The sequence below is a fragment of the Myotis nattereri genome, assembly GCF_964212035.1.
Source record: "Myotis nattereri genome assembly, chromosome: 13".
Taxonomy (NCBI): domain Eukaryota; kingdom Metazoa; phylum Chordata; class Mammalia; order Chiroptera; family Vespertilionidae; genus Myotis; species Myotis nattereri.
This window is the reverse complement of record NC_138088.1, coordinates 39,494,289-39,518,719: the sequence shown is the minus strand read 5'-3', so window position 1 is coordinate 39,518,719 and position 24,431 is coordinate 39,494,289. Positions and strand designations below refer to the sequence as shown.

At 41.5% G+C, this 24,431-nt stretch overlaps 1 protein-coding gene across 1 annotated transcript in view; it reads right to left on the bottom strand.

Annotated features, from left to right (window-relative positions):
* ENTPD1 (ectonucleoside triphosphate diphosphohydrolase 1) overlaps positions 1-24,431 on the bottom strand; it is a 94,534-nt gene that overhangs the window by 33,116 nt on the left and 36,987 nt on the right. Inside the window, exon 2 of the mRNA XM_081104363.1 lies at positions 11,284-11,411. Within this exon, the coding sequence (XP_080960489.1) occupies positions 11,284-11,411 (128 nt within the window). The remainder of the gene's footprint in view (positions 1-11,283; positions 11,412-24,431) is intronic.

Below are 24,431 nucleotides of genomic sequence, written 5' to 3'. Positions count from 1 at the left end.
CCGGGCCCGCAGTGCACATGTGTGGAATGTCTGAGGGACAGTGAACTGGCCCCCTGTTTAAAAAGTTTGAGGACCTCTGGTCTGGACTTTGGAAGAGAGACATGGAAAATACTACATTTGCTTACTTTTTATTATAAATATATCCAGAAATTGGAATTGGATTGGAATCACAATAAAAAATTTAAGCTCCTTATTCAGAGAAATATAGGAACAAGGGCTAGACAGTGGTTTTCAGATTGGTGCCCCCTTTTAAGCATTTTTATGAAAGAGAACTTTTATAGCAAAGTATGCAAATCTTAGCCGAGCATCCCAATGAATGTTTGTATGTGCGCATCTATGTAAATCAGCACCAAGGTGCCCCCTCAGTCAGTTTCCCCCATGGGGGACCACCGTCTTGACTTCTGTCACCATGGATGAGTTTTGCCTCTTTTCTGAGTTGCAGTAAATGGAGGACATAGTATGCCTCTTCTCAGTCTAACTGTTCACACTACACTGTCTCTCTAAGATGCATTCAAACTGTATCTGTAGTTTGTCTCTTTTCATTACTGTAGAGTATTTAATGTACTGTATTTTCCCACACTCTACTGTTGACGGACATTTGGGTTGTTTCCAGGTTAGGAATATTGGGAATAAAGCTGCCAGGAACAATCTTGTACATTTCATTTTGTGGACATGAGCTCTCATTTCTCTGGAGTGTTTACCCAGGAGTTGACGGAGGAATGCCCATCTTGATCAATGAATAATCACCTTTGGTTACATCCCTGGGTTTAGTCAGGAAAAAAAATGCCATCATAGAATAATGTCTGCCATAGGCTTGTGAGGGGCACATGTACTTTTCACTTATCTCTATACTGGAGAGAAAAATTGAGGAAAGTAAATGGGGAAAGAAACAGAGGACATGCTTCTAAAGTGTGAGCCAACTACTCTCATCACATGCTGCTCCTTTAAGATGTGGACCTCCAAGTGTGGTCTACCATTTGATGATGCTTAATTCAGTGTTCTCCCTCCTAGGAGTACACCCACGCCTTTCTTCCCTCTGAAGGGGAAGAAAGCTTGCATCTCCTAAACTCTACTGGTTTCCACAAAACTTACAACCAGGGGAACAATGGGGCAACTCATCCTGGGCTAACCCCTAACTGTCTACAACAGCGGTTCTCAACCTGTGGGTCGCGACCCCTTTGGAGGTCGAATGACCCTTTCACAGGGGTCGCCTAAGACCATTGGAAAACATATATATAATTACATATTGTTTTTGTGATTAATCACTATGCTTTAATTATGTTCAATTTGTAACAATGAAATTGGGGGTCACCACAACATGAGGAACTATATTAAAGGGTCGAGGCATTAGGAAGGTTGAGAACCACTGATCTACAAGGCCCCCTTTTCTCTGACTCTCCAGTGAGCTGACAGCAGCCCCGCCTTGGCTCACTTCTTTCCCATAACCTTTCTAGAGAGCCAAAGCAGCCCCACCTAGGCTCTCCTGCTGCTTCTTCTCTCCTAAGCCTTTCCTGGTCTCACTGTCCCCAACTTTAATAAACGTCCTCTAAAATTCACCTGGACTCGTGTTGTGAAATCTTTCCTGCACAAAGTCGAGAACCACACACTACCAGCCGGCCCGAGGCAAACCCTCTCTGGTCCCTTTTTTTCTGGTAACATTAATTCTGTGGAGTCCTAAGTAAAAGTCATTCTGAGAATGGGATTATGACAGTTGCAAACTACCTTGTAGTATCTCAATTTCCCTTTCTCTTTCAAATTCCATGTGCTTGATGTCATTCTTTCAAGGTTATAAATATATAAATAAAGGGCTTTCATAGGAAGTTCTTTAAATATTAAGGTTGACCATTTTTGTTCTATATAAGTGCCTATTTCCTTGTGCTTGCCAGTTAGCCCAAAATCTCTGAGGTATCCAGGTGACAAAAAAAAAAAAAAAAAAAAGCTTAATTCAGTAGTATACACACACACACACACACCACATGCTAAGAACCTAAGAACTTCCAGGGAGGAAAAAAAAGACAATAAAGAGGACTTGAGAGACCTCCATAGGCCACTGGGAACAGCTAACGGCAGAGTCTATTGAGGTGTCAAGCTTTATTCTATTTCACCCCAGACCCAGGGGTATCATCTCTAGGAGTGTGAGGGTCCTGACCACCATGACCTCCATAGTGCCCTCTGCCTTGTTCCACAGAGTGGAGGGTTCCCTGTGGTGACTAGCATTGTGCCCTTATAAAGAGAGGGCCTGTGTCGTACTTGCTCAGGGCATGGCAAGGAAAGCAAGCTGGATAGGCTCCTCTGCAGCTAGGCTTGCAGCGCGAGGAAACCAAGAACTGGCCTTTGTGGGCTGAGAGGGCTCTGACCGAGCTGTCTGGGGCCTTCGGATCCGTGAGAAACCTCCTGGGGAGGAGAAAGAGGACCAGGGGTTACCCAGGACAAAATTATGTTGTTTCACGGCAGGGTCCCTGAGTTCTTCCTGCCAGAAAATGTTCCAATCACAACAGCATATGATAAAAGTTAGCGAGGCAGCAGCAGCAAGCAGCCTTTATCTGGAATCAGGACGTTCTGTCTGACTTTGTTGGCATGAAAGTCACTCTTCCAGTAGAACAAAGGAACCAGCCTGCTTCTGTCGGGTTGTTTCTCCAAGGCCTTACACAGTGCGTGTGGTTGAGAAATGAAAGCTTTTACTCCAATCCATTGGGCAAGTGTTTGAGAAGAGGGTAGAGCATACTTTTCAACGCAGGAATTAAGGACATTTTACCTTGTATCTACAACAGACTGGAATGCTAACCTGTTGAACTGTGCCAAATATTTTTGTTTTCCAAAATAGTTTGCAGAATGAAAAACTGACATTATTTGCTGCTTGTGGGGTCGATAAAGCTTGATTGACAGTTCTCAGTTTAAACATTTCAGAAGTTTGCCTCATTGTTACCAAACTATCAGCATAGCCACTCATTTTTCACACTTGGTCCATTTAAAAGCTATATCTAATCTTATTTTATAGACGAGAAACTGTGTCCAGAGCTATTCAAGGACTTGCCGAACAGCTACTGATCATTAATGCCTTAACAGACCCAGGAAGCCATCATAGTTTGTCCTTCCACCACTGCAGCATTTTCCAATGCCAGACCTCTCAGATTAGATTCTACCCTCCTAGTCCATGTCTCAGAACACCTGTAGTTTTCCTCTAAAGACAGAACTTACCACAGTGTGTATTCACATATTTAGGTGGCTGTTTGATTCATGTTGTCTTCCCTACCAGACTGAAAGCTACATTAAGGCAGGTCTGTTTTACTTACCATGGCATATACAGCATCTCCCATAGTATATTCTATATGTTGGGCACAAAGAAGGAATTCAACAGACAACTGTTGAATCAAATGAATGATTGAGAGGGGTTATAACTATATGGCTCCTAAACTTCTTCAGTCCTAAAAGAAGTTAATTCACAGTCTAACAAAAAATAGTGCCATTAAGGTTGAATTCCACTACCACCACCACTCCCCAAAAAACCCACAAGCCAGCCCCTGCCAGGTGGTTCAGTTGGTTGAAGCAATGTCCCATTCACAAAAAAGGTTTTGGGCTCAATTCTCCATCAGGGTACATACTTAGGTTGAGGGTTCAATTCCTAATTGGGGTGCATAGGAGAAGCAACCAATCCATGTTTCTCTTTCACCTAGATATTTTCTTTCTCTCTCTCTCTCTCTCCCTCTCTCTCTCTCTCTCTCTCTCTCTCTCTCTCTCTCTCTCTCTCTTTCTCTCTCTCTCTCTCTCTCATCATCATCATTTAAAGATATCCTCGGGTGAGGACTAAAAAAAGAAAAGAAAAACATAAGCCAGGTAACACAGACAAGAATGTGATAACTTGTTTTGGTCCCTTCAGACATAATTGGTTCTTCGGAAAAGTTCCTGTAGCTATAACAGTTATTTCGGAAACCTCATCAGTCTGTCTCAGTGAGTCTTTTTGAATAAACAAAGCTTATCCTTTTGAATGTGACTCTAGTACTCTATAAACAAATCAGGTCTCCATTAGCTACAGCAGTGTTGGCAGGGCCTATAAACAATTGCAAACCATTTTCTTCCTTTCTTTTTTCTTTAACTGGAGCTACTAGATCTTCTATACAAACAACAATTTTATTGTCTTTATTTTTTTTTATCTTCACTTGAGAACATGTTTTTATAGATGAGAGAGGGGGAGAGAGAGAAACACTGATATGAGAAACATGGATCGGTTGCCTCCTGTACGAACCACAACCTAGGTAGATGCTCTGATTGGGAATCCAACCCACAACCTTTTGGAGTACGGAATGATGCTCCAACCAACTGAGCCACCAAGCCAGGGCTTTTTAATTTTTTTTTATTGTAGTAAAATACACATACCATAAAATTTACCATTTTAAGTGTACAAATGTGCACTTTTGTGGTATTGAGTACATTCATATTGTTGGGAAACCATCACCACCACCCATCTCTAGGTGTTGTTTTTCAAATGAGACATTAACATCCAGGGGAGTAAAAGTAATATAGATATTCTCCAAGAGTATTTGAGATTGAAAATTAGAGCAAATCCTTCTAAAATTTCAAAAAAAAGATAAAATCACAAATGCTCATTAAGAATAGTACTTTAGCCTTGACCGGTTTGGCTCAGTGGATAGAGCATCAGCCTGCGGACTCAAGGGTCCCGGGTTCGATTCTGGTCAGGGGCATCATGTGCCTTGGTTGCCGGCGCATGCCCAGTGGGGGGTGTGCGGGAGGCAGCTGATCGATGTCTCTCTCTCTCATTGATGTTTCTGACTCTCTATCCCTCTCCCTTCCTCTCTGTAAGAAATCAATCAAATATTAAAAAAAAAAAAAAAGAATAGTACTTTAGCCCTTTCTGATTTGTTTCAGTGGATAGAACATTGGCCCTCAGATTGAAGGCTCATGGGTTCAAATCTGGTCAAGGACACTCGGTTGCAATGTCTCTCTCACATTGATGTATGTTTCTTCCCCCCCCCCCCTCCTTCTCCCCTTCCCTCCCTCCTTCTACTCTCTCTAAAAAAAATACTAAAAAAATCAGTGGAAAAATATCCTTGGTTGAGCATTAACAACAACAACAACAACAAAAAGAATTGTACTTTATTTCCTTGTTAAAAAAAAAAAAAAAGGCAGATGCGTAGGGTCAGGCCACTACACGTTAGCAGCAGTTGACCATTCTGGGGATGCTGGCTCAGTGACCATAACACACTCAGAGTTAAGGGCCTTGCCTAGCACTCATCTCCCTCCAAGCAGTGTTATATTTGCTCTCCGCTAAAGGCTTCTGAAGTACTGGGCACTCTGATAAGTGAGTCACTGGTACCATTTCTCACAGCCATTCTCAAAGTGGGTGCTGTCTCTGTTTTACACACAGGAAACTGAGGTATAGAGAGAGGAATGTACTTGCCCAAAGTCTCATAGCTAGAAAGCAGCAGATTTGGGACTGAGATCAAAGCCATCTGGTCCCTGAGCCAGCATTCCATAGAAGTGAGCAGCTTGTAATGAAGGCATGTGGTTTGGTATTGGGTCAGCCTGGTGCTCTTGAGAGAACCCTGTGGGGCTCTGTGTGTGCCAGAATATGGACTGTTAGTGCTACAAGGAATGTCTGGCACTTGCTAACTACCAGGGTTCAGTGATGAGCAGGCACTTAAGGAAGTGGTGAGCCAAGCAGACCTCAAAGCTGCCTCCCGCCCCCCTCCCCAGGTTCCCCAGGACAAAAGCTCTCCCTCAGGGGACACTGTGATGCAGCTAAGGATTCTTCTTTAAGGCCTGTGTTTTTTTAAAGTGGTCACTGCTTAGCTACAGGTTTCCAGATTTTAATGGCATGAGAAGGCCCAAGGTGCCTGTTAGAAGTGTCAATTCCCAGACCCTGCAACCGGGAGGTCGGAACTAAGGAGGCTCTGGGGTGAGAATGGGGAACCAGGATCTTTAGGGGATCCCAAGGCAGAGGCCTGCCTCCCACACTGACAAACCCTGTTACCAGACTGGCCCTTCACAGGTTCTTCACATCCAAGGAGGGAGCCGGTTTACCTGTTCACTCTATTCATAGAGCCAGCAAACTTTTATGAGGCAACCACCCAAGTCAGATGCTGTACTGGTTGCAATTGAACATTTATTTTGTGATTATTTGATTAATGATTATCTCTTCCATTAGACTGTAAGTTCCATGAGGTTAGGGCCTTTGCCAGTCTTGCTCACTGCCAAATCCCAGGGCCTAAAATAGAGTAGTCAATGACTATTTGTTGAATGAATAAATGCATGGATGGATGAATGAAATGAATAATAAAATACATGCAAAGACAAATGAAACACAGTCCTTGTCCTCAGTATACTTACCCTAAGTTGTTGGACATGTAAATACATCACTACATTAAAGAGTTCTTGTGTTTTGCCAGAAGTAGCCCAGGCATGAGGCCACACCTGCCCAGCAAAGCTGACCAAAACTAGGTTAGGCAAGAGGATATATATAATGAGGATAATCTTTAATATATTTAGCATTATTGTTTTTCTTTTATTTTTTAAAATACTTTCTTTATTTTTATTGATTTCATATATATAAAGTGAAGATGATCTTCCATTCTTCATAGTGCTTCTGAGAAGAAGAAATTGAACTGAGTTTGGAAATGATTCACAAACTGCAAAGCACTATATCACTATGGTTTAGGAGGTATTTCTTTACTATTCAACCCTAAATGAGAGAATTCCTCAGAACTAGGTCCTTGCCCTCTTCTTTTTCTCCCTTTTTACCCACTTCCTATGATCTCATCCATTTCTAAGGCTTCAATACATCAGTGATCTCAGAGACATAGCTTTTGCCTAGACCTGTGCTGCCCAATAAGGTAGCCACTTGCCACATGTGACTATTGAGCACCTGAAGTGTGACTATTCTGAAGTGAGATATGCTGTAAGTGAAAAATCACAGTGGAATTTCAGAGAGTATGGGAAAAAAAGAGCGTAAAATATATCATTAATTTTTTACTGTGATGAAATGTTGAAATAATAATACCAGGGTGGGCAAACGTAGGTTTACAGTTGTTTGTATGGAAAAAGACATGCAGGCTATGATTGTTACAATAGTTTTATTAACTCAAAAGAATTTCACAATGGCAGAGTGCACTTAGGTACCATCTCGTTAATGCTCAAATTGCCAGCCTTCATTATTTATACATTGTTCTAATCTACTTGCTGTTATTCTCAAGCACACTTCTGCAGAGTTCCTACCTACTTTGCCCACCCCTGTATTTTGGATATATTGAGTTACATAAAATACTTGAAAGGAATTAGCTTGACAGGCCGGCCGGGCAGGGGTCCAGTGGAAAACAAAGGCAGGTGGAGCACAGGCAGGGGCAGACACGGCAGTGTGAGCAGCCTAATCACAGAACCCAACCAAGCAGAAATAACAAAATGTTTTTGGATTCAAAGCGGGAGGCATGTGAAACTAGGTAGGGTTTGCAAGAATAAGGTGAACTGATGCTTAGAAACAGGGGAAGTTCAGGCCCGTGCTGGGCAAGAACAATGAGGAAGTCAGGCAGGTGACGACATCTTTATCCAACACAGGACCCGTTCTTGCTCTCCAACCAACTTCCGGATAAAGAGCAGGCTTGTGGCAAACATATACCCCCTGGACTACAAGGCTTCACAGGCAGCCCATACTGGGCCCCCTCCCCATTCGGGGAGTCTGAATTTGCCTGTAATAAATTTTCCACACTTTTGCTTAAATCTTCTGGTCCTTGGAGCCCATTCTTTGGCGTCGTGAGACACAACCTTGGGGAAAAAACCTCAGCTCACCGTTCCAGTTATCAAAGTAGTAACATTAATTTCATCTCCTCTACTTTTTAAAAATGTGGTTCCTAGAAAAATTAAAATATGGCTTATAATATTTCTATTGAGCAGGCAGGTCTCTTCTCTGGGATCCAGAGCTGAATATTCAACTGCTTCTTTGACATTTCTGCTTGCATATTCAATACCTCAAAAACAGTTCTTCAAAAATGTAACTCAAAACCTTCACCTTTTCCCAAACTACTATAATAGCCTTTTACCTCCTAATCTCCTGCATCTGCTCTTATCCCTCCTCCCCCTAATTCACTGCAGTCAGAGTGATCTTTTCAAAACACAAATCTGATCATGTCATTGACTTCCCATTGGTTTAGTATTAAAACTAAAAACCTTAACCTGACTTGCAAGGCCCTTCGATCACCACCTCCCTCACCATCTTTATCCAATACATGACCCATTCTTGCTCTGCAACCAACTTCCAGTATGTATCTAGCTATTTCCTGCTGTTGGATTCTTGCACTTGCTTTCCTTCTGCATAGAATGCTCTTTACCCATTTCTTTCCCAGCTAACTTCTAATCATACTTCAGATATTATTGTTAATGTCATTTTTTTTTCAAGGAAGACTTCCCTGGTCCCCAAAACTTGCATTTGGTGGCACTCATCACAATAGTAACTAATAATTTGTGTCATCTATTAAATGTGTTTCCTTCCCCAGATGATAAACTCAGTCATAGCTATATTGACTTCCCAATTGTGTAGCCCAGTGCCTGACATAGATATTTAAATCTATACTAATAAAAGAGTAATATGCTAATTAGACCAGGAGACCTTCCGGACAAAGCCATGGTGGCAGGGCCAAGGCAGAGGCAGTTAGGGGCAATCAGGCTGGCAGGGGAGAGCAGTTAGGGGGATCAGGCCAGCAGGGGAGGGCAGTTGGGGGCTATCAGGCAGGCAGGCAGAGGCAGGTAGGGGTGATCAGGTAGGCAGGCAGAGGGGTTAGGGACAATCAGGCAGGCAGGCAGGCAGAGGCATTTAGGAGCAATCAGGCAGGCAGGCAAGTGAGCAGTTAGGACCCAGATTTCGAGAGGGATGTCTTACTGCCGGTTTAGGCCCTAAACCGGCAGTTGGATATCCCCCAAGGAGTCCCCGATTGGAAAGGGTGCAGGCTGGCCTGAGGGAACTCTTTCCCCACCCCCACCCCCCACCCCATGCAAGAATTTCACGCACCGGGCCACTAGTACTTAAATAATGATTATTGGTATATAAATTTATGAATAAAGAGATGCTAAATGAGGTCTGGTCATAAAGAGATGATGTGTTTTAAAACAAATGTACCAGATACGAATATCTAAATGTGTTATTTTTAATTCATCATTTTTGGAAGGAAATACATTTATTCAAAAAAAACCTACTCAAAACAATTTAGTACCTCATGATATTTGGTTTTAAAATACAAACAACGCAGAAAAAGTCTCATTAACTATTCCTGATTTTAAACATGTTTTATCATTCACCTTCTTCATCAAACTTAACTTTGAATGATTTCAGAGATACTATCAGAGAGTGTGTTCTAAAGCAGCAATGTTCAGTGGAACTTTCTGCAGTGATGGGAATGTTCTGTGTCTGAGTTGTACGTTCATTAGCCACCAGCCACATGAGGCTGTTGAGCACTAGAAATGTGGCTAATGCAAATGAAAAAATTTTTTTATTTGGTTTGATTTCCATTAACTTGGATTGAAAGAGCTGCATGTGGCTTATGACTATTAAATTCAACAGCATGCATAGCTTAAAGCGATCACCAAAGACAAGTTCCTAAAATATTTTTGCCCTCAATATATGCCAGGAACCTTATTAGAATTACTGTACAACCTCAACAAATGGCTACTTTGCATATATAAAATGATCTTTAACCAGTGATATTGCTATACAGATTCACTTCAGATGCCAGTGTCAGTCTGTCGAATACTTACACCTTTTATTTAAAGAATGCCAAAGATCTTACTCCATTTTGCCAGGCCAACACAACAACATGAATCACAACAGACTTTAAGATGACCACTGAGAAGGAGGGAAGGTCATCCAAGACAAGTATTCATTAGGAGCACAGAGCTCAAGTCTGTCATGGACTTGCCTCCTTTGGCGGTCCCCCACTCCAATGATGCAATGAAGAATATGTAAAAAGGTCAAGCCAAGAAGGCAATCATGTACTTTTGGAACTGGTAAACAAATAACAGAACTGAGATGTCATGAGGCTTCAACTGTGAGTGAAGTTTTGCCAAAAGAACCGACATCACACAACATGCAAGAGATCATTGCCAATGAGATAGTATCAGCTTTCCGTGCTGACAAAGGAGCTGCTGTGCACAGTCCCACTTGAGTTGAATTTGTATGGCAAACAGATGCCAATGTAACATGCAGGCCTCTGCTGTACAGCAAGTGATTTGGGTGGGTGGCAAAAGTTTCAGCAGCCTGGCATATGCATCCACATGCCAGGCTCACAATGTAATATCTTCAAATACAAGAAAACATACTTCTGCACATGTAGTCCAGGGCCTCTATGATCAAGTTAACTTCTGAATATGTTACCACCCACATGCACATATGTGCTTATCGGGATAGTCTGGGTATATCCTTGTAGATTATTTACTGTAATTTCAATTAAAGACTAAAATGGTGTATTTACAACATAAATTTAAATTTACCACATGCTTTCTAATTAATGGATTAAATAAAATATTAGCCATATTACAAGTTAATTGTGAGATAGTCATGTCTTTGAAATTTTACTTTGATGAGTTTGAAAGGAAGGAGAAATAAATTACAGCAGAGTTAATGACCCTAATTATTTTTAATGATATTAACTAACTCTTCAGATGTAGATACATTTTCACAAGAACTCTATCTATCCAAGAATTCATTTATAATTACTCTAACTGATACTTGTTTCTCTGGGGTTTTTTAAACTGATTTTGCTGTGTTCTTTGATATTTTGAAGATGAAGACCAAGTGTTCCCGACAATCTTTGACTTCCAAAGTGCTTTATACAGAGCTTTCCAATTATTTTGGTGACAATGATAATAATGGAGTAAGAAGAACAAAGAGTACAGTGTTGTGACATATCCACAATGAAACAATGAGTAAGAAGCAGACATAGTAGACATAGTAGACTAGATAGTAGAATACCAGCACAGTATAACACAGATATGAATATGGTGATGAAGTCTTTGTTTCTATTATTTATTTAATTTGCTGAACAATCATAAAGACAGTTATCTTCCCATGGTTAATTGCTTTGAGTCATTCCTTCTTCCAGAATAAGCATCATTTCCATTTTACTTCCCTAATCCAAAAGTTTGTAACTTACTCCTGGGCTGCCAGAACTTCAACTCCTGTATGTTCTCATTTGCTATGATCTCCTTTTTCACTCTTCCCAGGCCCCCTCATAAACACACACACACACACACACACACACACACACACACACAGATTTGAGTTACCTTAACATTGTGTGGCGATGGTTGGTTCTGGGTCAGCCCCACAGTGATCAAAGCAATCACAGCCATGAGACAGGAGAAGCCAAGGATGATAACTATATTTCTGGAACAAAATCTCTTCAGACTAGACTCTAAAACCAAAAGCAGAACAGAAAATATCAAAAAGAAATCAACAAACATCAATTTTCTGTATGGTCTAGTGCTAGCTATCCTGTGACATCAAAGATAGATAAAAGGATCTTTATAGATGAGGCACTTGCAAAGTATTTGGGTAATAATTCAAGAACAAAGACTTTGTTTGTAATGTGATGAGAGCCAAGACTAAGTCAGTGGCTGTCATAAGGAAAATGGGCAGTTAGGTCTCTAATCAGATAGGGAATGAGGAGAGGGAAGGATCCCAAGTTGGCAGTTTGTTTAGTAGGTAATGTAAGTCTATCAAGGGACAAGTAACAAATAACAAAAAGCAAGGATAGCCCTCCTCATTTTTAAAATCTACCACCAAATGTTTAAGATGTAAAAAAGTATTCAGAATACATCATCAAAGTTTCACAACTCCATGACATTTCCTGGCTTGACACACCCTTTGCATTTCAACCACATTTACATATTAGCTGGTAACAGTGTAGAGGCCGTGGGACTTTGATTACTCGACAAGGCAGATGTGGTGGGTTTCAGGTTCAAACAAAATTTTGCTCAGCAGATCTAATGTGACTCACTAGATTGAAATAGTTTCCAATTTCTAACAGGTCACACTTGGACTAAGTTTGGCTTGTTGTACAGAGAATGAAACAGCAAACATGGACAAGCACTGGCAAATAAACAGTGTGGTGCTATGGTCCTTCCTGTGTTTACACAGCCCAGAGATGGGACAGACAATGAAGCTCAGAGAACTGGTCCTAATCTTGCCTTGCCATTCCCTCAATTCCCAGAGTCCAAGTCTCCACACCATCTCTGCCATCTCCCTTCCTCTCCATCAGAGAGCTCTTGGTGGCATATTTAAATTGTTCTCACACTCAGGCTTTAAGGTCCTGTCTCAGGTGCTTCATTCTAGCTGCCTTGGGCCCACCCTCTTCTAGGTGCTATCTACCTTCCTGTTCCAGTCACCCCACGTCTTCTACAATAGCCCTTTCTGGTATCTCCCACCCTTTCTAATTACCTTGCATTTCAAAATCCATCCTTCCTGTAAATGGCATTGCCAGAGCACTTCCTGCTCAAGAATCTAGGGTAGCTTCCTACTGCCAGGTGAAAGCCACACTGGTGTACCTAGACCTCTCAGCCCTTCTGAAATTTAAGCTCTTCCCATCTCAGCATTCCAATAAACAGTTTTTGTGCCCAAGATCATAATGCTTAACATTATGACCACTAGAATGTATGTTCTCTGAGTGCAGGGACTTTTTTTTCTGGCTTATTTATTGCTGTATTCCCAGTTGAATGAATAAATGAATTTTGGATTCTGACTTTTCCTGAGAAATTTCTTGAGATTTCCTTCCCTTGGTATTCAATTCCCCTCTTTCTCTACCAATTCTTTTTCTTTGTCTCCTTCAAATTCAAGCTCAACAGGAGGCTGTGTTCCCCTCCATATGCTTCAGAGCTCGGTTGTTCTGATAGGCCTGTCTTCATGTGCTTCCTCTAATGGGCTGACCCATTTCAGTTTGGGAGTACTATAGTTGTTGGGGAGGGGCTGTGCTTCATTCATTCTTTAAACTAGTCATTCAACGATTACTATTGAATGTATAATATTATGCACTAGACCTGCCCTTGGCTATGAGCTACAGCAATGAACAAAACAGATAAATGACCCCATCCTTATGGTAGTATATTCTAGTTTGGAAGAAAAGACAATGAACAAGATAAAGAAGTATCTATAATAATAATAATAAAAGGGTAATGTGCTAATTAGACCAGATGTCATCTGGATGTCCTTCCTGACAAAGCTGGGGCCCAGCACCCGGGACTGCGGCTGGCCCAGGGGAAGCTGGCCCAGGTCCCGGATGCCTGCGGGGCACCTGGAGGTAGGAAGCCCGGGTCCCAGGTGCCAGAGGAAAGCCAGTGCCAGCAGCCCAGGGGAAGGAAGGCCTATTCTTGCACGAATGTTCGTGCATCGGGCCTCTAGTGTTACATAATTATAACTGCTAAGGAAGGAAAGAAAAGGAAGAGTGAAGAGGAAGGTTAAGGTGATTAGAAAAGGCCCCTCTGAAATGGTGATATTGAGTATTCTATATAATAAAAGTGTAATATGCAAATTGACTGAACAGCAGAATGACCAGTTGCTATGACGCACACTGACCACCAAGGGGAAGATGCTCAATGCAGGAGCTGCCTCCTGGTGGCCAGTGCGCTCCCATAGGGGGAGCACCTCTCAGCCACAAGCTGGGCTGACTCCTGGTGAGTGCAGTGGCCCACCTCTGCAACAGTGCTAAGGATGTCCGGCTGACAGCTTAGGCCCACTCCCCGCAGGGAGTGGGCCTAAGCTGTCAGCCGGACATCCCCCCAAGGGCTCCCAGACTGTGAAAGGGCCTCTCCCAAGTGCACAAATGTTGTGCACTGGGCCTCTAGTTGAGTATAAGGAGAATGTATGCATACCTCTAGGCAACTAAAGGTATTTAAGGCAACCAAAAATGCATGTGCAAAGGCCCTGAAATGGGACAGTGCCTGACTAGGCCAATATGGCTGAGAGAGTGATGAAGGGGAGAATAAGATGTGGTGGAGGGGGAGGGGGCGGGGTAAAAGGTTGCCTTGCTTTGTAGGGCCTTGTAGGTTCCGGTGAGAGCTTTCCCTTACCTAATGTGATCTTATTTCTAGTCATTTGTATAATCTACACTCAGCATACCATGGGGGCCTTTGAAGTCCTTGGAGGGGGAGGGTGTGGCCTTTAAGACAGCACATCCTTGTGAGGAAGTACTGAGGCTATCCCAATGAGGTAAGGTCATGGGACAACCGCACAGCCAAAAGAGGGCCTGGCTCTGTTGGAGTGAAGCTTGTGTCAAGACCAGGGCTGGGAAGACTTATCAAAGAGGAGTAAACACCATCACATGAGAGGTCTTCTCTATTCCTTCTGGTCTTTGTAGCTCAGGACTAAAGAATATTGGCTGAGAGAGCATCATCATGAGGGATTGCCGAGCCAGTAGTCCCCAGCATCCATTAGCAGAAAGCCAAACTCCACAGACTTTTGAGAGGTGGCTCAAGTGAAAGCAAAGTCCAGACCAGCTTCATTCAGTCTCTCTAAACCTCCATTTTTTCCTGTGAAAAAATGTGCTAGCAGCCCAGGGGAAGGAAGGCCTACTCTTGCACGAGTCAGAAGAGTACCTACAGTAGTACCTGTTGCTAGGTTAGATTCAATGAGCTAACAATACTTAACAGCCTACACTTAGAGCTTTCACTATATTCCAGATTCTGCTCTTAGCACTTGCAATATAGCAACTGATTTAACCCTCACTACAATCCTATGAGGTGAATGTGTTATATCATCCATATCAGTTTCCTAGGACTGTCACAACAAATTACCACAAACTTGGTGACTTAAAACAACAGAAATTTATTCTCTCACTATGTGGAGGCCACAAGTCCAGAATCAGGGTGTCAACAGAGCCAAAGGTTCTGGAGAAGATTTCTTTCTTGCCTGTTCCAGCTTCTGCTGACTCCTGGGGTTCCTTGACTTGTGGCTACAACACTTCAAACTCTGCCTCCATTTGTATATGGCCTTTTCCCTCCCCTTTCACTTAGCAGGATATCAGTCATTCAGTGGATTTAGGGCCCACCTTAAATCCAGAATTATTTCATTTTAAGATCCTTAATTACATTTGCAATCACATTACTTCTAAATAAAGTCATAATTACAGTTACTGTTGTCATCATCATTATTGTTACTTTACAAACGAGGAAATTGAGTTACAGAAAAGTTAAGTAACTTGTCCAACATTACAATGATGTAAATGTTGGGATCAAGAATTAAACATCCTGAGGGGAGGCTAGGGGACTGTCAAGGGCGGGGGGAAAAAAGGACACATATGTAATACCTTTTGTAATACTTTAAACAATAAAAAAAAAAAAAGAATTAAACATCCTGGCCCAGAGGCTAGGCTTTTCACCACTGCCCTACCCTATTCCATATGACCGGAGTTTAGTACAGTGCCTGGTATATAGTACAAGTGCTGTATGTGGGAGGCAATCTTATCATCCAGAAATGAAAAGGGACTGACTTTGATGACTGGAATGGAGGGGCTATATGGACTGTTGTCTCTGATGACACCAGACAATGTTGCACCTTTTACAATACACCATCTCTAAGCCTCCAAATTAAATAAATAAATAAATAAATAAAATAAAATAGTCTTCGGTCCCTAATAGTAAGAAGCTTACAGCTAAATACCAGATGCTGAGATTGTGATTCTCAGGGGGAGGTTGACTTGCTCAAAGTCATAACTCTTGCAAAGGGGAGTATAAGGATTTGATCTTAGTCTCTTCACTCCACTCCACTGCTTCAAAGCCCTGCATTGGAGACATGTAGAAATAACTCGGGTTCATTCCTTCTCAGTTGACCCAATGCAAAAGAACTCACCCAAATGGAAATGGAAAGATCTTAGTCTACTTCACACACACTCTCCCCACCCCATTTTTTCCCAATTAACAAATTGAGAGTTAAGTTTGAAGATGAAACAGTTAAATTTGGTTGGATTTTTTTCCTGCCTTTTTTTAAATCAAGAAAGTCAGTACACTGTCAATAAATACACAGTTGCTAAAAATGAACTTCATTTGATGATGGCCAGTTGGTTAAAGGGCAAAAGGCAAAGAAGACTGAGGGAAAACAAGATGGACAGGCAGGAAAGACAGAGAATAAGAGCAGAAGAAAGATGTGTATTGAGGAGAATGAAAAGAGAGGTAGAGAGACAGGTAATTGAGTAAATAACTCATGTCCTGTTCCATTGATTTTTTTGAACCACAGACTTCAGAGGAAGTTATTTGTTTATTTATGATCTCTTAGTTCTATGCTTTATAATGTTAATTAGCTAGCTATTCTCAGGTCACAGCTATCTTTCCCAAGAAAGGGGGTGCATTTATCTTAAACAAGCCTGACTGATCCTGGGTGGGTGCCTTAGAGGTTCAGCTTTGGTTGGGAAGAGCCCATGTAGTGACACACAGGCAGTGGAGACCTGAGTTGGGAGGTGGAGGAAAAGCTCTTCTTGCCAGATTCTGCCACCCCATGCTCCCCACGCCACAGTTCTTGCTGTGGGTTGTGCTCCTCTCAGATTAGCAGTAAGTGACTTTGCACTTGGTGTGCCTGACTCCAAAAATGTTAATGACTGCAAAAATCAAATGCCAACATGGGCTCTGTAGGCGGGAAATAAGGAAGCAAAAGGGTCCGCTTCCCCCGCTAGCCTCCTCACTTCCTCCCACCATACTGTCTACCTCCTCACCCACACCCACACCCCTCTGGCCTCTCCTAAATTCTTTTGCCCATAGATTGCATGGAGCACAATAGGTCTTTGTGGACATTGTGTAATCCCATATTCAAATATAGGAGGAGGGCTGTTTCCCTCTAAGAGATATCACTGAGACTGCAGACAGGAATTCCCTGTGTCCCAGCCAACAAGCACAACAATCTCATGTATTGATCGTCTCTGCAGTAAGCACATTGCTTCCACTAAATGATCCTCTTCCACATCTGAGACTGAAGAACTATGCCCTGGGGACTCTACACTTTCTCAAAGCAGCTGCGTTTCTCAGCAAGCCTTGGTTGTAACCAATGAGAAAGACTGAGGAAATCTGTACTGACTGAAGTATGGTACCTATTTGCTTTGTTTAACAATGGACAGGTTACTTTGATTTTCTAAATTGTATAAGTCATCCCATTCGATTGAATGCCTTATCGATTGAATGACTATTCCATTGATTGTTATCATACTGATCTTAGAAAGCACATTCTTCTGTACCTGGGAAACGGGACAGCACAATTACCCTAAATTGTTTTAGTGGCCACAGGTGGTGCGTTCCAGCTGACTTAGTGGTCCCGAGACCAGGACAGCACAATCACTGTAAATTGTCCTGACAACTCAGTGGTTGGGAGACCCAAGGGCTCTAGATAATGTGTTTCTATCAACTCAGTGATCCGGAGACCCAAAACTGTAATTTAGATAACATGCCTAAGTTTAACCCAGGTTACCCAAGGGTTCTAGATAATGTATATCTGTCAATTCAGTGACCCCAAGACCCGAAACTGTAATTAACATGCTTAATTCTGCATCTGTAATCTGCTTTTTTGCGAGCCAGGTGCCTCATTCCAAACCCTGGGATGTAATCAGTACCTTTGTGATTTTTGCCTATATAAGTCTGGTTTTGCCACCATCTTATGGCTATGAGATTTGGGAATGCCCCCTCATAGTCCCAGATTGCAATAAATGTGACTCTTTAATTCGACTTCTTGAGGCGTCCTTCTGTGATTCGCGGGGTACGTTACAACATGGCCACACAATACTAGCGTGGGGCTCATGCTGGGGGTGGGGTGAACTAACGCACCCAGGTGGCCTAGACTTACAGCCCCCTGTGTTCTACACCTTACATTCATAAATTCTCTCATTTCTGCCTGCTCTTTTTTGTACCCATGAGGTACAAATGTCAGAAGCAACATAAAAATATTTCTGCAACGAAATATGCCATAAACAAAGTAAAATACAACATAACGGGAAAGGGTTTATAACAACCATGAAATAGTTGGTTTTCTTAATGTATATAGTCATTTAAAATCATTAAGAAAATGATCAACCCATATAATAGAAAAATAGGCAAAGACAATTCAAAAAAATAAATATATATTCTCAATATGGTAAATATATTCTAATTACCCTTAATTAAAGAAATGTAAATGAAAAAATAATGAGATACCTTTATCACTTAAGAGAATAGCAAATTTTAAAAGTTTGATTAAACTCAACCCAAATGCCCATCAACTAGTGAATGTACAGAAATTGTAATATAGCCATACAATGGAATTGTACTCAACAATGAAAAGGAAATAAACTACTGATAAATGCAACAACATGGATGAATCTCAAAAGCACTATGCTAAGTTAAAGAAATCAGACTCAAAATACTATGTACTGTATGATTTCATTTATATGATATTCTGGAAAAGGCAAAACTAAGGACAAAAAATTAAAACAGTGTACAAAGGTGCAGAGACAGAGAATCAACTACAAAGGTCCAAGGGAAGTTTTTGAGATGACAGAATACTCTTGATTGCAGTGGTGGTTAAATTTCTATATACATTTATTAAAATTCATATAACTATATACCTGAAAGGGTGAATTTTACTGAAAATTCAATAAAGAAATTGTATATATCAATAAGGATGTGGAGAAACAGGCACATCTGACATGTTGGTAGGACTATTTATAATAGCAAGACTAAAAATTACTAATGGTCCATTAATTGAGGTCTGGCTGTATAAATTCTAGCACAGCTATACATAATACTATGCAGACAAGGAAAAGATTGAGGTCCATGAATGTTGATGCAAACTGTCTTCAAACATTTTATTTGTTAAGAACAATATACAGAATAATGTGTGCAGTGTGTTCCCAATGGGTAAAGGCATAGACATGTCTGGAAGGTTATAGATTCACTAGGAGGACTCACAGGACTCAGCACGTAGTCATACTTGCGGCTAAGATTCATTATAGTGAAAGAATATTAAGTGAGATCAGCAAAGAGGAAAGAAATGTACAGGACGGAGTCTGGGGGAAACCAGATAGATGCAAGTTTCCAATGGTCTCCCCCCAGGAGAGAATCTAGGACACACTTAATCCCCCCAGCAATGAATGTGATAACACATGTGAAATGTGGTCTCTCAGGGAGGCACACAGAGACCCAGTTGCCAGGGCTTCCTTTGGGGGCCAGTCACATAGGCCCCTTCCATCCAGCATACATCAATATTCCAAACTCCCAAGAGGAAAGCAGGTGCCCAGCACAAGTAGTCCAGGCACAGCAAGCCAACCTCTTCAGCTCTCCAGAATGGTCAGAACCCTTCTGATATCCTAGCCCCCAACACTAGCCATGGGCCAACCCTGCAAGCAGGTCCCCCAAGGATAGCAGTCCCAAGCCTGCATGTTCATTCCCTTCTGCACAGAACAATTCTTAAAATATTCTACCACAAGCCCTTTCTTACTTCCTCACTCCTCCATTCCCCTCCCTTCTCTCTTCTTCCTCTGGCCCTCCCCTATCTTCTTTCCTTCCTTAATTCTCTAAGCAATTTGAAATTCTTAAAGAAATTCCTGAAAATCCAAAGACTTTGAGTTGAAAAGGTTTCAAGTTAGGAGTAAATGCCAAAGATGGTAGGAGCCTGGAAGATGGGCACTGGGTGAATGGGAAGTTTGTGCATGGTGGTTTGAAGTTGACTTTGTGCCGATTTTCTGCCCACTTTATTACCTTACTAGCCACTCAGCAACATGTTTAGTCTAAGCAGCCATCTCTGCGTCCCCATTCATTCATTCTTTCCAGATCAATGTCATATCTTTTGTATACTTTGAGGTAGAATGGTCAGGTCTCACTTGGTCAGGCTTTGAGTAGATTTACAGCTTTATCTTGAGGGAGTTTTGGCACCTCCTCTTAGGCACCTCTGCTGTTACATATCAATACAAGAGGGAACACTCTCTGCATAAGATATGATCAAGTTTCTAAAAGTCCATGGTGATTTTGTCACAGATCATTTGGTATCTAGGCAGCTGCTCTCTTCAACCATCAACAGAGTATTAGCACTTTCACTAATGTGAAAATTCAATCTTAAATTGATTAATATCTAGTTCCTCTCAAGGGTGTGACAGATAGAACTGATATTTGGAAAGGGCAATCCAAGAATCCCCTAGTTTTTTTTAAAGCATATTTTCTGTACTCATTTAGTAAGGTGGAAGGCAGGAGGGGTTAGAGAAAGATCCCTGGACCTTGTAGAAAGGAGTGTCCTCCTTGAGCAAAATTTGTAAGACCAACAAATGACAGATGAAAGCAGCTCCTACCAAAACTGCCCACACTTTAAAAAGGATGTTCAATCTTTTGACCCGAGTATTTCCTTAAATCCAGAATACAACTGAGAAAGAAAGTGGTGTCCTTCTCAAGTTTGTATCCTGAATGAGGAAACAATGTGTACACATGGTGAATGGGGTCGTCTGCATGGAGTGAAAAGGCAACTAAAAGAATTGGTCAATGTGGTGTGTTTCCTGCAAGGTCTGGTCCCATGACTCAACTATATCCTTTCCCAGAAAGTTCTTTCTCCACAGGGATGAAAGATGGCCCTCCTAAAATAATCAGACTAACTTCCCCCACTATTACTTATTGTTCGCCAAGCTATTTTGCCATGATTTTTCTACAGGGTAAAACAATGAGCTGATCATTGTTAAACAGCAAGTGGGGACTATGCCTTCTATACCCATCTTTGCATGTTTGGTTTCATAGGATTCTCATTCTTTTTATTCCACAAAGTGAAATAGATTCTTTCCCTATAAGACACAGGCTGCTTATAAAATACAGGTGCAATGCAGAGACCACAGGAGCCACATGTATAGCACAGTCTGTGCACTTCTTGTTCACAGGCAGGTGATCTGCTTTCTCATTGGCTCAGACTTACTAAGGTAGGAGAGGTACAGCGGGACACGAAAGCTGACTTGGAGGACCAAAGCAGACAAGAGAGATTCCATATTTTTCTTCTTTGGAATTACAATAATGTTCTTAATGGAAGGAAAAGTGTATTTATTCACCTCAGCAAAAGCCCAGGATACCCAACAAAAGGAAGCATATATTATGGTACTTGGAAATGATGGCTAAGATATTTAAAATTCTTCCTAGAAATTCCCGCAAACCCAAAGTCTCTGGGGAGCACATGATTTGAAGAGGAAAATTTTACTCCATCTTCTGGGAAAGTGTCATTGCCTGCAATTGACCTATGAGGATGACACATTGATAGACCCCTCTTTAGGGACATGGCAAGATAACTTAAATTACAAAGATACTATTGGGCCTACCCACCACCTATTCTCTCAGGACTGAGCAGGGGAAAAGGCTACTTCCTCTCTTCTTTGAGCGTTAAATGTTGCTGGTATGTTTATGCCACTTTCTTACTTCTGCTCTCTCCCTCAGCATCCCCAGTGAGCTGCACCAGTTCTTATGATTTGATTTCCTTTAACTTGTTTTTTTTTTTTGTCCCTTGCACTCTGTGCATCCCTAAACTCCACCTCCCCACAGCCCACTCACTCTTTGGTCCACTATACCTGGCTTCTGCCCCACCATTTCCCTAAGCCACTTACACAAATATCCAATGGACACTTTTCAGTATTTTCACTTCCTGTAGAATTTGACACTGTTAACTTCTTACTATAAAAACTCTCTCCTTCAACCAAAGGACTTGTATGCATGCATATAAGCATAACCAATGGACATAAGACACTGGGGGATAGGGGAGGCTAGGGGACTGTCTGGGGGGGGGGAATGGACACATATGTAATACCCTTTGTATTACTTTAAGCAATAAAAAAAAAACAAAAACTCTCTCCTGCCCCTGTCAGTGTTGCTCAGTAGTTATAGTGCCGGCCTGCACACTGAAGGGTCCCAGGTTTGATTCCGGTCAGGAGCACGTACCTGGGTTGCAGGTTCACTCCTCACCCCCAGTTGGGCGCATGCGGGAGACAACCAGTGGATGTGTCCCCCTCACATTGATGTTTCTCTCTCTCCTTCACTCTCCCTCCCTCCCTTTCTTCCTTCCACTCTCTCTGAAAAGCAATGGAAAAAATATCCTCAGGTGAAGATTAACCAAAATAATAAAAAAATGAAAACTCTCCTTCCTTGGCTCCCATGACACTGGGCTCTTCTAGTAGTCCTCCTATTTCTCTGACCTCTGCTTTGCTGGCTCCTCTTTTCCCTCATACCCTGTAAATAGGGATGTACCACAGAGCTTTGGCTCATCTTGGAACTTTGGCTCATCTCACTTCATGTACATACACCCAACTGAATGGTAATGACTCCCTCATCCTTATGAGGATGATTCCCTAATCCACTATAGCAATGACCCCCTGATGTGTACCTCCAGTCCAAGACTTTCTCTTGACTAAGTCACCCATTGGACATCTGTTTTGGTTTCTACAGCCAAACTCAGCATGTCTAAAACTTGATGTTCTTTCTCCAATTTTTCTGCATAATCTCAGTGAAGGTTACTACCATGCCCCCATTTCCCTAGACCAGGGGTGGGCAACCCCTGGCACGCATGCCAAACATGGCACGCCAGTAACTTTTGCTGGCACGCGAAACCCTCTCAGAAAAAGAAAAGATTATTCAGTGCATTAAATATTTGTCCATGAGCAGGAAAACAGTTAAGGATAGGATACTTAAGTTGGCGAGTAATACTGCTGAACAATTAACAAAAGATTTGTCTTCATGTCAATTTTTTTCTATTTGTATTGATGAAAGTACAGACATTACATCGTCATCTAGGCTGGCCATTTTTTCTCGACTTTGTAAAGGTGATGAAATATGTGAAGAGATGGTTGCCCTTCTAACTTTACCTGAGTGTATTACCAGGGCTGAAATATGTAAAGCAGTTATGAATGAATTCTCTTCTCGACAAATTGACATTTCAAAAGTAGTGTCCCCTCACCACTGATGGTGCTCCTTGCATAACTGGTGAGAAGGCAGGTTTTGTAAATCTGTTTGCGAAAGAAGTTGGTCATACACTGCTAGGTTTTCATTGCATCATACATGAGGAGACTTTATGTGCAAAAGCTGGCCTGAAAGAACTGCAGGAAGTGATGCAAACAGTTACCAAAGTTGTTAATTACATTTCTGCTTGGGCTTTAAATAAAAGACAATTTCAGGTTTTACTGAATGAGGTAGAATCTGTGTATAAAGGACTGAAAATGTACAATGTTTGATGGCTTAGCCGAGGTTTGGTTCTGAAACGATTCGTTGAATGCTTAAACGAGATAATGCTCTTCTTGAATAACCAACATGTTTCTTACCAAGAATTGTCTGATGCCACGTGGGTTTCTAAACTGATGTTCTTTGCAGATTTTTGTGAACATTTGAATGACTTAAATGTTAAATTACAAGGAACTGGCAAGACACTTGATGTTATGTTTGGTTACATAAAGGCTTTTGAAAAGAAACTGGAAGTCTTTAAGAGGGATGTGGATGGTGAGAGATTTAGATATTTCCCAAACCTCAAGAGGCACATCAAAGACCTCCAAAAAGATGACAGAACAGACTGTCAAAGTCTTCAAAAACTGTTTTTAAACATCATCGAGTCAACTATTGAGCAGTTCTTCTCAAGATTTGCGAAAATCAGAGAACTGGAAGAGACAGCAAAATTCATGAGGTTTCCAGACAGCATGAAACTGGAGGAACTAAACTTACAAATGTTTTTATGGATAGACATGGCTGACTTTGAAATGCAGTTGATTGAATTTCAGAGTAGCTCAATTTGGAAGCAGAAATTTATTGACCTTAGAGTTGACTTGGAAAACATTGAAAAAAAGCGATTAGAGACAGGAGTACCAGAGAGAAGTGTCGAAAACAAACTATTGAGGACTTGGAATGCCATTCCAGAAAATTTTTTCTGTTTAAAAAACTTTGCAACAGTGTTACCCTCCATGTTTTCATCCACATACGCTTGTGAATCTTTGTTCTCAGTGATGAATTTTGTTAAGTCTCATAATAGGAGTAGCCTGATGGATGAAAGTAGTAGCTCGTGTATATCTCTGAAGGTCACGAAATATAAACCTGATGTAAAATCTCTGTCATCAGTGATGCAGCAGCAAAAGTCCCACTGATAATATCAAACGGAGTCATAAAGTTTCCTGTCGGACTATCAGTGTACATGTATACATTAAAAAATAAATGTATTTTTCATCATCACACTGTGTTTTTGTCGCTCGAATGAATGTTATTATTTCTTTAAGGTTCTTCACATATGTATACCTTAAGAGATATCAAGTAGGCATAACATGTTCTCAAAAACTAGGGTTGGCACGCAGAAGAATTTTGAGTCAGAGATTTTGCTGGTTTTGGCACGCACTCACAAAAAGGTTGCCCACCCCTGCCCTAGACTCCTTCTTCCTCCAAACAAACTCTAAGTTTGTTGATTCTACCCACTAAGTATCTCTCAAATCCATTTGTTC